Consider the following 16,656-nt stretch of genomic DNA (forward strand, 5'->3'; position numbering starts at 1 on the left):
AGTGCAGCACCCTCACCAGTCAACATTGGTGTGATATGTGTTAGAATTCGCATGTCACATTGATCCTGATAATAAGAGGAATACATACTATAGTGTGTTGGACAGCAGCCATTTGTATTATGAGCCACTCTCGAATTGATTGATACATGTTTCAGTGATTTGAGTTGTCACTTTGGCGCTCCCGCCAATGAGAAAAAGTAACAAAAGTCGGAGGGAAACAGAGTAGCCTAGCCCTTGTCACTCTGCTGCCTGCGGGCGGGCGGGCGGGCTTAGGGCTGACTGTCTGTCTCTCCCTCACTCCAATTGGATAAGGGCACACCGGTCCAGTGGCCAATCGATGCCTCTTGTGGCGAGGTATAAGTAAGGCTCTCGAGGTGGCCAGCGCCTCATTGAGACTTTCTGTGACATACTGAAGCTACCAATATGAGCGGAAGAGGCAAAACCGGAGGCAAGGCCAGGGCGAAGGCAAAGACACGTTCATCCCGTGCCGGGCTCCAGTTCCCCGTGGGCCGTGTGCACAGGCTGCTGCGCAAAGGCAACTACGCCGAGCGTGTGGGCGCTGGCGCACCAGTCTACCTGGCCGCAGTGCTCGAGTACCTGACTGCTGAGATCCTGGAGTTGGCCGGAAACGCTGCCCGTGACAACAAGAAGACTCGTATCATCCCCCGTCACCTGCAGCTGGCAGTCCGTAACGACGAGGAGCTGAACAAACTGCTTGGCGGCGTGACCATCGCTCAGGGTGGTGTTCTGCCCAACATCCAGGCAGTGCTGCTCCCCAAGAAGACTGAGAAGGCCGTCAAAGCCAAGTAAAATCGCTGGTGCGGCTGCAACTTGACTACTCAACCCCCAAAGGCTCTTTTAAGAGCCAACCACCTAGCTCAGCAAAAGCGCAAAGTGTCCTTTGTATGCCTGGCCAACTATTTGGCGCGTTTGTTAGATACACACATAAACACGGCACAGTATCAAGTGCCCACATGAGGCCTAAAATGAAGAATAACAAGTACTAGGCTAGAATGAGAGAGCATTATTGCGCGTAAAGAGTAACGTTGCTCGCGGCCCTAACAAAAGACCCAAGCGGGCCTCGGCGAGGGAGGGGGTTGCATTTTGGGGCGGCACGGAGAGGCCGAGCCTCCCGTCCAATGGGCGGCGGAGGAGGCCTCCGCAACGGGCCAATCAGGGCGGTGCGGAGATGGTGACCAATCAGCAGACGCCGCTGCCGGCTTTATAAACTTCACATAGGCATTTGGAGGCTATACTCCGACTGTGAAAGAAGGAAGCTAGCTAGCGCCATGGCCAGAACCAAGCAAACCGCTCGCAAATCCACCGGTGGCAAAGCACCCAGGAAGCAGCTCGCCACCAAGGCTGCGCGCAAGAGCGCCCCGGCCACCGGCGGCGTGAAGAAGCCTCACCGTTACAGGCCCGGCACCGTGGCTCTTAGAGAGATCCGTCGTTACCAGAAGTCCACTGAGCTGCTGATCCGCAAACTGCCTTTCCAGCGCCTGGTGCGAGAAATTGCCCAGGACTTTAAGACCGACCTGCGCTTCCAGAGTTCCGCAGTGATGGCCCTGCAGGAAGCAAGCGAGGCTTACCTGGTCGGCCTGTTCGAGGACACCAACCTGTGCGCCATCCACGCCAAGAGGGTGACCATCATGCCCAAGGACATCCAGCTGGCCCGTCGTATTCGCGGAGAGCGCGCATAAACGATGACCTGATCTCCAAAATCCCCCAAAGGCTCTTTTAAGAGCCACCTCCATATTTCAGTCAAAAAGGCACAATTGTTCCATTTGTACACGCCCCTTTCCCACAGTTTTCCCTGCTCTCGAGTCCCTACAGACCGTGGTTCGATTCCAGGCTGTATCACCACCGGCCGTGATTGTAAATAAGAGTTTGTTCTTAACTGACTTGAGTCGTTTCAATAACGCTCTCTATATGTGATTAGATGTATGCCTAGAGTAGAAGAGGGGAAAATACAGTAGCAGTAATGAGTGATAGTAATGATATAGGGCAAAAAGTGGCGAAAATGGTCACTATGTAGCTAAGAACAACTGACTTTGAAAGTCCCATGTTGCAGTGCCGCTGATGAGAGGGGAAAAGTTTTACCGTGGAGCACGGAGGCCATCTAGTGGTTAAACGCGGGTACTGTCAGCGTGTGAGCACGTCATAGTTGCTCCCTATTGGTATTTGATCTTCAGGCCAGTGTTTCCCAAACTCGGTCCTCGGGTCCCCAAGTGGGGTACGTTGTGTTTTTTCGAATCCAATTGCTCTTGGAATGTAACATGCTAGAGTATGTCTTTTCCTTTGTGAAAATGGCCATTCAATCATTTCTGGGCCATGTGACATTCCTCGATGGCCCAAAAAATCCATGTTTTGATCCGATCATTACAACGTTAGCTGTGTGCACCCCATAATTCATGCGACTGACTAAGCTATTGAAAGTCAAATGATATATCTCTGTCCAGCGCAAGTGAAAGGTGGTCGAAAAAAAGTGGTACCAACGTTTTGGTTGAAGGTACAGGAAATGTTGTAGGCCACCCAATTAGACGTGATATTATTAAGTCGCCCTTTTGTGCTTGTTTGTGTGAGTGCATAGGTAAGTTGTTTCGATATGGTGGAATAAATGGAGAAATGAAAGGAATGTATTTAGTGGGATGAATTCAGTGTGCGATTGAATATTCCAATGCCATACCCATTGTTAGTCCTTTAGACTAGATCCGAGATCCCTTAAGAGAATGAAGAGAAAAGGTATCAGGACGGCAGGAATCAATAGATGTAATCATCAAGGGCTTGCAAAAGAGCTGTTACGAAACAGGACACAAGCAGCCGGGATGATTGCCCTATTAGTAGTTGACCAATTACAAAATAGCAATCAGCAATGCGGGCAGGTACGTGTTGATTGCTGTATTGGCTTCGTAAATAGGCTTCATAAGGAACTAAATGGCTCAGCACATGACACCTTCACAGTGGAGAATATTTGATACTACTGACTTCCGTTGAGTCGAGTCGTGTGTCCTTGACGTGATTTGAAGTCGACTTCTGATGTGGGATTTAGTTCATTTTTAAAAGAAGATTTGCTGAGGAATCGAAATGATAAGACAAAGTAAAGGTCCTAAATACAGGCTGCCAGTTAAATGCAGCAATGACACGGCTAAAGTGTGTAATTGCCGGACCAAAGAGCAGGAATTGTCTGCTGTTGCATCTTCACTCATGAGACAGGTAATAGCGGAGCTCCGTGGTGCTGAAAAGGACAGCGCCCCTGGCCATTTGCCAAAGCCTATTTCCCGTTGGAGGGATTCTTGACATGCTATAGGCACAGTTCAGTACACCCCTCATCCAACAGACAGACCCCCTCCTGTAATTGGTCCCAGAATCATCCACTTGATTCCCGACCACCAACCGATTCTCGGGGTGCATTGGTGTAAAATGTGGTCGTCGAGATAAAGTTCTATAGGCTACATGGGGTAATGGCATCTGGAGCTTTTTTTTTGGAGCTACCTACACCAGTAGGAGAGCTTACAGATAAAGAGTGCACTAGGCTAGAGAGAAAAGTAGCATTCCGTTTTTCATAAAGTAGGTCAATGTAACTTACCCTCTTTTGATACTTGAGAAACATACATTCACATGATGTCCAAATCTGCAAGAGACAAACCAGCAGAAAATCAGCAGGTGAACAAAAGGGTTAAGTGAATATGATTTAAGAGCAGTCAAATGAAGTAATAGTGACATAGATTGTAAGAACTGAAATCTACCATGTGAACATTGCATTGTGGCTTTAGAAGAGCATGTATTTGTAGATGAATGACAGATTAGGTTTGGTGACAAAGTAACTGTATAATTTGAGGTACTCTACATGAGCATGTGTTTGCCTATTTGATGATCTGTTGGTAGTTAATGTTTGATTTTGACCACGTACTTGTTGTGACAATTGCATCAGGTTGAGGGAGAAATGCTCTGTGTGGCCATTGTGAGTGGCACTTCTGATCCAGCAGGTGGTGTTAAGATCCCTCCCTATGTGGCTTGAATGATGAGCCAGTGTTGGCTAAATGACTTGTGGTCCAGTGGGTGGCGGTGAAATGCCTCCCTATCTATATGACTTGACCTATTCCTTTGACATTGTTCACTTGGAGATGATTCCGGTCTTCTTCGTGTCCTCTTCATGAGCACTTCTGCATGTCTTCCTTCCTGTCTTGCCATGTGTGTTTTTGTTAGATATCACTGGGCACATTCCTAACGTGGAGGTCGTTTGCATAGCTCATGTCATGTGGATATATAAAGTATTGTATTGTAAGGTATGTTAGTCTACGGACTGTCTCGACATGGCTCGTCCATATATTGATGTATTCCAATTCCATTTGGGTGTATTGTGTGGAATGTTGGAACATGGTTCGATCTTACTTGTTAGACTTGACTGTGCTGTTGGAGCTAGTAACACAAGCATTTCTGCTAAACAGGTGTATGTATATCTCTCTAGTCACCCCCAAAACCAAATCTTTCTTTGGCCGCCTCTCCTTCCTTCCAGTTCTGTGCTGCCAATGACTGGAAGGAAGTAGAAAAATCTGTGAAACTGGAAACACTTATCTCCCTCACTAGCTTTAAGCACCAACTGTCAGAGCAGCTCACAGATTACTGCACCTGTACATAGCCCACCTATAATTTAGGCCAAACAACTACCTCTTTCCCTACTGTATTTAATGAATGAATTAATTTAGCTCCTTTGCACCCCATTATTTTTATTGCTACTTTGGACATTTGTTCCATTTGCAAATCTACCATTCCAGTGTTTGACTTGCTATATTGTATTTACTTTGCCACCATGGCCTTTTTTTGACCTTTACCTCCCTTATCTCACCTCATTTGCTCACATGGTATATAGACTTGTTTATACTGTATTATTGACTGTATGTTTGTTTTACTCCATGTGTAAGTCTGTGTCGTTGTATGTGTCAAACTGCTTTGCTTTATCTTGGCTAGGTCGCAATTGTAAATGAGAAGTTGTTCTCAACTTGCCTACCTGGTTAAATAAAGGTGAAATAAAATAAAAAATAAAAAAATGTGTCTATTTGATTAGGATTAGGACTTTTCCTCTATGTGTCGCACTTCCATTTCCACTGTCATTTATGCTGCAGGCTAATTACTACCAATGTCATTGTGGTCCAAGTTCAACTCCTAGCCTATAGGGTGTGGTAACAGGCCCTCTGTTATTTGTTGTTGTACTCTGCATGTGAAGTATCTGCACTGTAGCCTATAGAGGAACTAAGCCCTTGATAATAGGGGAACGCAAGCAGTTGAAGGGAACAAGTGGCAGAGTCTAACCTGCTGTTGAACACAAACTCCCAGTCCTATGATGTTGCTCTGTGAAGGAGGTTAGCTTTTCAGCATTCAATTCATGGCAGCCTTCTTCTCCCTGGTTGATTTGTGAATGTGAGTGATTCGAGAATGTTTGGCTTTGGTATCCAAGGTGTTTGAGATTGTTGAGGACCAGTGTTCCGAGGGGCTGACTGTGACATCATAAAGCGGAATGTAGTTAGTGTGCTGTTTGAGGGATTCCAATTCAGTCCGTTGCGGCCTTCCAGGCAGCGCAGTTGTGCTTCAAGTGTGCTCTCTGTGTGATGACTTGTTGTGCGCCTACACGGACGGAGTACAGCTACGAACGGAGGTGACATTTGGGGTAAGCCTAAGCCTTTTCGTAACCTTAACCTATTTCTTCTAACTTGCTATGCTTTGTGCTTTGATGACACTAGCTGCATCCCAGCTAGTTGAACGCTTGTCAGGCGTTCTCGGCAGCCACTAAGTACAGGTAAGAGACAATTATGGCAACAATAAGTTGTAAGATGAAACCTAGTCACATCTGAGATGTGAATCAACTGCACCGATTGATAAATCGCCAGTATGTGTCCTTGGGCCTCATTTGTCCCCTTTGCAATGACCTGTTGAGATCATTCGATGCAACATCTGAGGCTATCTGGCCTATAAAGGATCCACCTCATACCACTATTTCCATAATATAAGGCTATGTTATTGGTTTTTGAAAAAAGTACCATACAATATTTGCACATCCCTATCACCTCTGTACGCATAGGAAAACGATCCCTTTATTGTGTGTGTGTGTGTTGGGTGGGTGTCTGAGGAATGTTTTACAGCGTTTCAGCTTGCAGAGGTGTCACCACCCTTCCCATGGCCACCTGGATCCTGTCTTGGGAAGAAAAAGAAGAATGATGTTATTACATGGCCTTAAAGAGCTACATGACTGCTGAGGTGACATTACGGACCCCTTAGGATTTGTAGCGTTCCTTGTGTATTTGTTTCCCGTATATGTTCCACTTCGTTTCTCCTTTGTACTTGTGACACTATTTGAGGTTTTAACGCCTATCTCTATTAGGTGTGACTGGCAACTGCAGTGGGTTGAATCCTACTAGTTCAGTGTTTCCCAACTCCAGGCAGGGGTAGAGTAGCCATTTTTGTTGTAGCGCTGGAGAGGCACAGCTGATTGAAAGAGTTGAATCAGGTGCAACAACAACAACAACAACAACAAGAAGAACAACACCAATCAATGTGAAGAGTGGGACACAGATTAGTAGTGGATCCCCCAGTTGTCACAGTTGGGCCTTGTGTTCAACATAGCTCAGTATTTGAGTGTGTTTCCCGCGCATGTAAGTAGCTTTCATTTCTTCTTCCTCCATAGTTCCCTAGAACGAACGCCCTCCCCTTTGCAGCAGAGGCCAGGCAAAAGCGCGCGCTTTCTGTGCCACTGGCTTCAATCAGGTCCACCAAACGCAGATAATAAGAGCACCAAGCCCCAAAAATTGCGTCATTCATTCACTTGAACTCAGCTAGCGAACTACACGATGTCTGGAAGAGGTAAAGGCGGCAAGGGACTCGGAAAAGGAGGCGCCAAGCGTCACCGTAAGGTTCTCCGCGATAACATCCAGGGAATCACCAAGCCCGCCATTCGCCGTCTGGCTCGCCGTGGCGGCGTGAAGCGTATCTCCGGCCTGATCTACGAGGAGACCCGCGGTGTCCTGAAGGTGTTCCTTGAGAACGTGATCCGTGACGCCGTCACCTACACCGAGCACGCCAAGAGGAAGACCGTTACGGCCATGGACGTGGTCTACGCTCTGAAACGCCAGGGACGCACCCTGTACGGTTTCGGCGGTTAAACGCACTCTTTTCGGAACGTCAACATCCCGACTTGAACCCAAAGGCTCTTTTAAGAGCCACCCACATCCGCTTCAAAAGGGCCAAATCCATTGTAGGAAACCATGAGCCACTCTTGAGTGGACAGGGAGGGAGTGTTAAATGACAGGAGGCTATGTTCAGTACAGTCGTATTAAACCACGAGCCACTCTGAGTGGACGGGGAGGGAGTGTTCATGACAGGAGGCTATGTTCAGTGCAGGCTTTGCGTACAGTCGTATTACGAGACACCTGAAATAAAGGCACCACGCCTGGGAAATCCCCACCAAGTCCAAAAAGGGGTGCCTTATGTCTGGCCATTGCATGGATCTTTTTTTGAAACACACCATTCCCCACCAGTGACAGAGCATAGGCTATGGAATAAGGGGGGGGGGGGGGGGGGGACAGGTCTTTGTTAGGGAAGCAAGCCTCTGAGTGGAAGGCTCTTATGCGCGCTCAGCTCCACTGGGCAAATGGCAGGGGCGCCTATGAGAAAGCAGGGGTGTGTCCACGGCCGGCGAATTAGCTTCGTCTTCATAAGACGGAAAGGGCTCTCCACCCCCTCATTCGTTTGTGAGAAGCAACGAGACACCAGCATCATGCCCGAGCCAGCAAAGTCCGCGCCCAAGAAGGGCTCCAAGAAAGCCGTCACCAAGACCGCAGGGAAAGGCGGCAAGAAACGCCGAAAGTCGAGGAAGGAGAGCTACGCCATTTACGTGTACAAAGTCCTGAAGCAGGTCCACCCCGATACCGGCATCTCCTCCAAGGCCATGGGAATCATGAACTCGTTCGTGAACGACATCTTCGAGCGTATCGCCGGAGAGTCGTCTCGCCTGGCCCACTACAACAAGCGTTCCACCATCACCTCCAGGGAGATCCAGACCGCAGTGCGCCTGCTGCTCCCCGGAGAGCTGGCCAAGCACGCAGTGTCCGAGGGCACCAAGGCCGTGACCAAGTACACCAGCTCCAAATAAACAGCGCATTTGGAGTGCTGTAGTAACCCAAAGGCTCTTTTAAGAGCCACCCACCCTGTCAGTGAAAAAAGCAAATCCATGTGTGTTTGTGTGGAGGACATGTGTCCAATTGTGGGGAGGGGGGGGGGGATAAAGGATGCTGACATGAACAGGGTAGGAATGTGTGCATGCCAGTAGAACACAGTGAGGGGGAGTCCAATGACTGGAGACTGTATCACTTTAGGCCGAAGCAGGGACCCTCTGCACACATGAAGAACAGTCTCCGAGCAAGTGACGTCACCGATTGAAACTAGCCGTTCCACCTGTACAAGAGGGGGGGAGGAGGAGGAGAAGAAGAGCCTCCAAATCTCTCTCTCTCTCTCTCGGCCTATATCAGGGCGAACAAGCACATGGGGCGCCAGCCTCCATAGCGCCGGCCGCACAGCCAGAAACCAAGACCCACAGACACAAAGACGGGCACGAGTCACGCTGCGGAGTCAAGCGAGGAAGGACTGCGAGAGAGAAGGGCACAAAAGCCTATCTCGGCCTGTTCACAGACAGACGAGCTGAGTGAGCTCAACTACTTTGGCCCTCACCTCATCTGCTTTTGAAAGAGACACACAGAGAGAGAGACCACCTAGCAGAAGAAAAAAACACACACTGTGCACAAAGAGCAGGCTCCAAATCCAACTAAAGGACTAAAACATCACACACAGTGTATTATTTCCTGTGCCTCCTGGACACATGACGAATACAAGGTGAAACTAGTCTCAGCCAGGCCTCACAAGTGCATGTGTTTTAAGGTCCCCAAAAGAGCTCTCCTTTAAAACACCAAGGAGCACATCAGGGGACGCCAAACCATTTGATTCCCTTGCCAGACATCTCGGCTCACTCCACAATCAATGGTGCTCGCAATCGGATGCACTTTTAGGCCATTTAGGAGACAAATAGCACAGGAAAAGCAGTGCGCACCGCTCCACCCGACAGTCGAACGGTGAGGTTTTGAGCGAGTCGCAGCAAAATGCACGGGGCTTCTGCAGCCCACATGACTTTATTCTGAACGGACACAAGTCTGCTCGCTGGGCCGTTCGCTTTTGGGCCAAAAACACGGCTCCGTCGGTGACTTTTGGCCCGATATTGGCGACCAGAAAACACAAGTGAAAGAGCATTTGGCCAGCCCGGAGAAGCCGAGCTGGGTGGCTTGAGTCTACATGGTTCTCATGTCGCGTTTAAGGCCAGCCCCCTGCACCGTGTAGAGCTTCAATAGCGCAGAGCAGCGTCTACAGCAAAGTACTCCTCCTCACAGACTACCGTAGTGTTGTAAGTGTGTGTGTTTACCGGACTGAATGATGAGCCAGTGTTGGCTAAATGACTTGTGGTCCAGTGGGTGGCGGTGAAATGCCTCCCTATCTATATGACTTGACCTATTCCTTTGACATTGTTCACTTGGAGATGATTCCGGTCTTCTTCGTGTCCTCTTCATGAGCACTTCTGCATGTCTTCCTTCCTGTCTTGCCATGTGTGTTTTTGTTAGATATCACTGGGCACATTCCTAACGTGGAGGTCGTTTGCATAGCTCATGTCATGTGGATATATAAAGTATTGTATTGTAAGGTATGTTAGTCTACGGACTGTCTGACATGGCTCGTCCATATATTGATGTATTCCAATTCCATTTGGGTGTATTGTGTGGAATGTTGGAACATGGTTCGATCTTACTTGTTAGACTTGACTGTGCTGTTGGAGCTAGTAACACAAGCATTTCTGCTAAACAGGTGTATGTATATCTCTCTAGTCACCCCCAAAACCAAATCTTTCTTTGGCCGCCTCTCCTTCCTTCCAGTTCTCTGCTGCCAATGACTGGAAGGAAGTAGAAAAATCTGTGAAACTGGAAACACTTATCTCCCTCACTAGCTTTAAGCACCAACTGTCAGAGCAGCTCACAGATTACTGCACCTGTACATAGCCCACCTATAATTTAGGCCAAACAACTACCTCTTTCCCTACTGTATTTAATGAATTAATTAATTTAGCTCCTTTGCACCCCATTATTTTTATTGCTACTTTGGACATTTGTTCCATTTGCAAATCTACCATTCCAGTGTTTGACTTGCTATATTGTATTTACTTTGCCACCATGGCCTTTTTTTGACCTTTACCTCCCTTATCTCACCTCATTTGCTCACATGGTATATAGACTTGTTTATACTGTATTATTGACTGTATGTTTGTTTTACTCCATGTGTAAGTCTGTGTCGTTGTATGTGTCAAACTGCTTTGCTTTATCTTGGCTAGGTCGCAATTGTAAATGAGAAGTTGTTCTCAACTTGCCTACCTGGTTAAATAAAGGTGAAATAAATAAATAAATAAATAAAAATGTGTCTATTTGATTAGGATTAGGACTTTTCCTCTATGTGTCGCACTTCCATTTCCACTGTCATTTATGCTGCAGGCTAATTACTACCAATGTCATTGTGGTCCAAGTTCAACTCCTAGCCTATAGGGTGTGGTAACAGGCCCTCTGTTATTTGTTGTTGTACTCTGCATGTGAAGTATCTGCACTGTAGCCTATAGAGGAACTAAGCCCTTGATAATAGGGGAACGCAAGCAGTTGAAGGGAACAAGTGGCAGAGTCTAACCTGCTGTTGAACACAAACTCCCAGTCCTATGATGTTGCTCTGTGAAGGAGGTTAGCTTTTCAGCATTCAATTCATGGCAGCCTTCTTCTCCCTGGTTGATTTGTGAATGTGAGTGATTCGAGAATGTTTGGCTTTGGTATCCAAGGTGTTTGAGATTGTTGAGGACCAGTGTTCCGAGGGGCTGACTGTGACATCATAAAGCGGAATGTAGTTAGTGTGCTGTTTGAGGGATTCCAATTCAGTCCGTTGCGGCCTTCCAGGCAGCGCAGTTGTGCTTCAAGTGTGCTCTCTGTGTGATGACTTGTTGTGCGCCTACACGGACGGAGTACAGCTACGAACGGAGGTGACATTTGGGGTAAGCCTAAGCCTTTTCGTAACCTTAACCTATTTCTTCTAACTTGCTATGCTTTGTGCTTTGATGACACTAGCTGCATCCCAGCTAGTTGAACGCTTGTCAGGCGTTCTCGGCAGCCACTAAGTACAGGTAAGAGACAATTATGGCAACAATAAGTTGTAAGATGAAACCTAGTCACATCTGAGATGTGAATCAACTGCACCGATTGATAAATCGCCAGTATGTGTCCTTGGGCCTCATTTGTCCCCTTTGAAATGACCTGTTGAGATCATTCGATGCAACATCTGAGGCTATCTGGCCTATAAAGGATCCACCTCATACCACTATTTCCATAATATAAGGCTATGTTATTGGTTTTTGAAAAAAGTACCATACAATATTTGCACATCCCTATCACCTCTGTACGCATAGGAAAACGATCCCTTTATTGTGTGTGTGTGTGTTGGGTGGGTGTCTGAGGAATGTTTTACAGCGTTTCAGCTTGCAGAGGTGTCACCACCCTTCCCATGGCCACCTGGATCCTGTCTTGGGAAGAAAAAGAAGAATGATGTTATTACATGGCCTTAAAGAGCTACATGACTGCTGAGGTGACATTACGGACCCCTTAGGATTTGTAGCGTTCCTTGTGTATTTGTTTCCCGTATATGTTCCACTTCGTTTCTCCTTTGTACTTGTGACACTATTTGAGGTTTTAACGCCTATCTCTATTAGGTGTGACTGGCAACTGCAGTGGGTTGAATCCTACTAGTTCAGTGTTTCCCAACTCCAGGCAGGGGTAGAGTAGCCATTTTTGTTGTAGCGCTGGAGAGGCACAGCTGATTGAAAGAGTTGAATCAGGTGCAACAACAACAACAACAACAACAACAACAACAACAACAAGAAGAACAACACCAATCAATGTGAAGAGTGGGACACAGATTAGTAGTGGATCCCCCAGTTGTCACAGTTGGGCCTTGTGTTCAACATAGCTCAGTATTTGAGTGTGTTTCCCGCGCATGTAAGTAGCTTTCATTTCTTCTTCCTCCATAGTTCCCTAGAACGAACGCCCTCCCCTTTGCAGCAGAGGCCAGGCAAAAGCGCGCGCTTTCTGTGCCACTGGCTTCAATCAGGTCCACCAAACGCAGATAATAAGAGCACCAAGCCCCAAAAATTGCGTCATTCATTCACTTGAACTCAGCTAGCGAACTACACGATGTCTGGAAGAGGTAAAGGCGGCAAGGGACTCGGAAAAGGAGGCGCCAAGCGTCACCGTAAGGTTCTCCGCGATAACATCCAGGGAATCACCAAGCCCGCCATTCGCCGTCTGGCTCGCCGTGGCGGCGTGAAGCGTATCTCCGGCCTGATCTACGAGGAGACCCGCGGTGTCCTGAAGGTGTTCCTTGAGAACGTGATCCGTGACGCCGTCACCTACACCGAGCACGCCAAGAGGAAGACCGTTACGGCCATGGACGTGGTCTACGCTCTGAAACGCCAGGGACGCACCCTGTACGGTTTCGGCGGTTAAACGCACTCTTTTCGGAACGTCAACATCCCGACTTGAACCCAAAGGCTCTTTTAAGAGCCACCCACATCCGCTTCAAAAGGGCCAAATCCATTGTAGGAAACCATGAGCCACTCTTGAGTGGACAGGGAGGGAGTGTTAAATGACAGGAGGCTATGTTCAGTACAGTCGTATTAAACCACGAGCCACTCTGAGTGGACGGGGAGGGAGTGTTCATGACAGGAGGCTATGTTCAGTGCAGGCTTTGCGTACAGTCGTATTACGAGACACCTGAAATAAAGGCACCACGCCTGGGAAATCCCCACCAAGTCCAAAAAGGGGTGCCTTATGTCTGGCCATTGCATGGATCTTTTTTTGAAACACACCATTCCCCACCAGTGACAGAGCATAGGCTATGGAATAAGGGGGGGGGGGGGGGGGACAGGTCTTTGTTAGGGAAGCAAGCCTCTGAGTGGAAGGCTCTTATGCGCGCTCAGCTCCACTGGGCAAATGGCAGGGGCGCCTATGAGAAAGCAGGGGTGTGTCCACGGCCGGCGAATTAGCTTAGCTTCGTCTTCATAAGACGGAAAGGGCTCTCCACCCCCTCATTCGTTTGTGAGAAGCAACGAGACACCAGCATCATGCCCGAGCCAGCAAAGTCCGCGCCCAAGAAGGGCTCCAAGAAAGCCGTCACCAAGACCGCAGGGAAAGGCGGCAAGAAACGCCGAAAGTCGAGGAAGGAGAGCTACGCCATTTACGTGTACAAAGTCCTGAAGCAGGTCCACCCCGATACCGGCATCTCCTCCAAGGCCATGGGAATCATGAACTCGTTCGTGAACGACATCTTCGAGCGTATCGCCGGAGAGTCGTCTCGCCTGGCCCACTACAACAAGCGTTCCACCATCACCTCCAGGGAGATCCAGACCGCAGTGCGCCTGCTGCTCCCCGGAGAGCTGGCCAAGCACGCAGTGTCCGAGGGCACCAAGGCCGTGACCAAGTACACCAGCTCCAAATAAACAGCGCATTTGGAGTGCTGTAGTAACCCAAAGGCTCTTTTAAGAGCCACCCACCCTGTCAGTGAAAAAAGCAAATCCATGTGTGTTTGTGTGGAGGACATGTGTCCAATTGTGGGGAGGGGGGGGGATAAAGGATGCTGACATGAACAGGGTAGGAATGTGTGCATGCCAGTAGAACACAGTGAGGGGGAGTCCAATGACTGGAGACTGTATCACTTTAGGCCGAAGCAGGGACCCTCTGCACACATGAAGAACAGTCTCCGAGCAAGTGACGTCACCGATTGAAACTAGCCGTTCCACCTGTACAAGAGGGGGGGGAGGAGGAGGAGAAGAAGAGCCTCCAAATCTCTCTCTCTCTCTCTCGGCCTATATCAGGGCGAACAAGCACATGGGGCGCCAGCCTCCATAGCGCCGGCCGCACAGCCAGACACCAAGACCCACAGACACAAAGACGGGCACGAGTCACGCTGCGGAGTCAAGCGAGGAAGGACTGCGAGAGAGAAGGGCACAAAAGCCTATCTCGGCCTGTTCACAGACAGACGAGCTGAGTGAGCTCAACTACTTTGGCCCTCACCTCATCTGCTTTTGAAAGAGACACACAGAGAGAGAGACCACCTAGCAGAAGAAAAAAACACACACTGTGCACAAAGAGCAGGCTCCAAATCCAACTAAAGGACTAAAACATCACACACAGTGTATTATTTCCTGTGCCTCCTGGACACATGACGAATACAAGGTGAAACTAGTCTCAGCCAGGCCTCACAAGTGCATGTGTTTTAAGGTCCCCAAAAGAGCTCTCCTTTAAAACACCAAGGAGCACATCAGGGGACGCCAAACCATTTGATTCCCTTGCCAGACATCTCGGCTCACTCCACAATCAATGGTGCTCGCAATCGGATGCACTTTTAGGCCATTTAGGAGACAAATAGCACAGGAAAAGCAGTGCGCACCGCTCCACCCGACAGTCGAACGGTGAGGTTTTGAGCGAGTCGCAGCAAAATGCACGGGGCTTCTGCAGCCCACATGACTTTATTCTGAACGGACACAAGTCTGCTCGCTGGGCCGTTCGCTTTTGGGCCAAAAACACGGCTCCGTCGGTGACTTTTGGCCCGATATTGGCGACCAGAAAACACAAGTGAAAGAGCATTTGGCCAGCCCGGAGAAGCCGAGCTGGGTGGCTTGAGTCTACATGGTTCTCATGTCGCGTTTAAGGCCAGCCCCCTGCACGGTGTAGAGCTTCAATAGCGCAGAGCAGCGTCTACAGCAAAGTACTCCTCCTCACAGACTACCGTAGTGTTGTAAGTGTGTGTGTTTACCGGACCGAACGACAGACATGGCAGAAGTCGCACCAGCACCCGCCGCCGCCGCGCCGGCCAAGGCACCCAAGAAGAAGGCAGCAGCCAAGCCCAAGAAAGCGGGACCCAGCGTAGGCGAGCTCATCGTCAAGGCGGTGTCCGCCTCCAAGGAGAGGAGCGGCGTGTCCCTGGCCGCGCTCAAGAAGTCTCTGGCGGCAGGCGGCTACGACGTGGAGAAGAACAACTCCCGTGTCAAGATCGCCGTCAAGAGCCTCGTCACCAAGGGCACCCTGGTCCAGACCAAGGGCACCGGTGCCTCCGGCTCCTTCAAGCTCAACAAGAAGGCCGTCGAGGCAAAGAAGCCCGCCAAGAAAGCCGCAGCCCCCAAAGCTAAGAAGGTGGCGCCGCCAAGAAGCCCAAGAAGGTAGCAGCCAAGAAGGCCGTGGCCGCAAAGAAGTCCCCCAAGAAGGCCAAGAAGCCCGCTACACCCAAAAAGGCCGCCAAGAGCCCAAAGAGGGTGAAGAAGCCCGCCGCAGCGGCCAAGAAAGCGGCCAAGAGCCCCAAGAAGGCTACCAAGGCAGTGAAGTCCAAGCCGCCAAGCCCAAGGCAGCCAAGGCCAAGAATGCAGCCCCCAAGAAGAAGTAAACCTATTCCAAACAGTGTTCTTTCTACTCGACACATGTTGTTACCACAAAAGGCTCTTTTAAGAGCCACCCACCTCTTTCCATAAAAGCGCATGTCATTCCATGTACGTCCTACCTACCTACCTACCTGTGGTGCAAAAGATATGAAATGAATGACTTACGCACCACATGTTCGAGTGGCTAAATGGCTTTACATTTGTCACTCAAGAGTGCAGCACCCTCACCAGTCAACATTGGTGTGATATGTGTTAGAATTCGCATGTCACATTGATCCTGATAATAAGAGGAATACATACTATAGTGTGTTGGACAGCAGCCATTTGTATTATGAGCCACTCTCGATTGATTGATACATGTTTCAGTGATTTGAGTTGTCACTTTGGCGCTCCCGCCAATGAGAAAAAGTAACAAAAGTCGGAGGGAAACAGAGTAGCCTAGCCCTTGTCACTCTGCTGCCTGCGGGCGGGCGGGCGGGCTTAGGGCTGACTGTCTGTCTCTCCCTCACTCCAATTGGATAAGGGCACACCGGTCCAGTGGCCAATCGATGCCTCTTGTGGCGAGGTATAAGTAAGGCTCTCGAGGTGGCCAGCGCCTCATTGAGACTTTCTGTGACATACTGAAGCTACCAATATGAGCGGAAGAGGCAAAAACCGGAGGCAAGGCCAGGGCGAAGGCAAAGACACGTTCATCCCGTGCCGGGCTCCAGTTCCCCCGTGGGCCGTGTGCACATGCTGCTGCGCAAAGGCAACTACGCCGAGCGTGTGGGCGCTGGCGCACCAGTCTACCTGGCCGCAGTGCTCGAGTACCTGACTGCTGAGATCCTGGAGTTGGCCCGTGAAACGCTGCCCGTGACAACAAGAAGACTCGTATCATCCCCCGTCACCTGCAGCTGGCGTCCGTAACGACGAGGAGCTGAACACAACTGCTTGGCGGCGTGACCATCGCTCAGGGTGGTGTTCTGCCCAACATCCAGGCATGCTGCTCCCCAGAAGACTGAGAAGGCCGTCAAAGCCAAGTAAAATCGCTGGTGCGGCTGCAACTTGACTACTCAACCCCAAAGGCTCTTTTAAGAGCCAACCACCTAGCTCAGCAAAGCGCAAAGTGT

General features: G+C 49.4%; 1 protein-coding gene and 1 pseudogene across 1 annotated transcript; both read left to right on the plus strand.

Moving 5' to 3' along the window:
- The first annotated feature begins 423 nt into the window (after positions 1 to 423).
- Positions 424 to 810, plus strand: LOC116370668 (histone H2A). Its single transcript, XM_031819852.1, has one exon. It carries the CDS (start codon positions 424 to 426, stop codon positions 808 to 810), a length of 387 nt encoding a protein of 128 aa, XP_031675712.1.
- Positions 811 to 16,203: 15,393 nt separating this feature from the next.
- LOC116370669 (histone H2A-like) lies at positions 16,204 to 16,570 on the plus strand (annotated as a pseudogene).
- The last annotated feature ends 86 nt before the right edge of the window (positions 16,571 to 16,656 follow it).

This window comes from Oncorhynchus kisutch, unplaced genomic scaffold (assembly GCF_002021735.2).
Source record: "Oncorhynchus kisutch isolate 150728-3 unplaced genomic scaffold, Okis_V2 scaffold2687, whole genome shotgun sequence".
Classification (NCBI taxonomy): domain Eukaryota; kingdom Metazoa; phylum Chordata; class Actinopteri; order Salmoniformes; family Salmonidae; genus Oncorhynchus; species Oncorhynchus kisutch.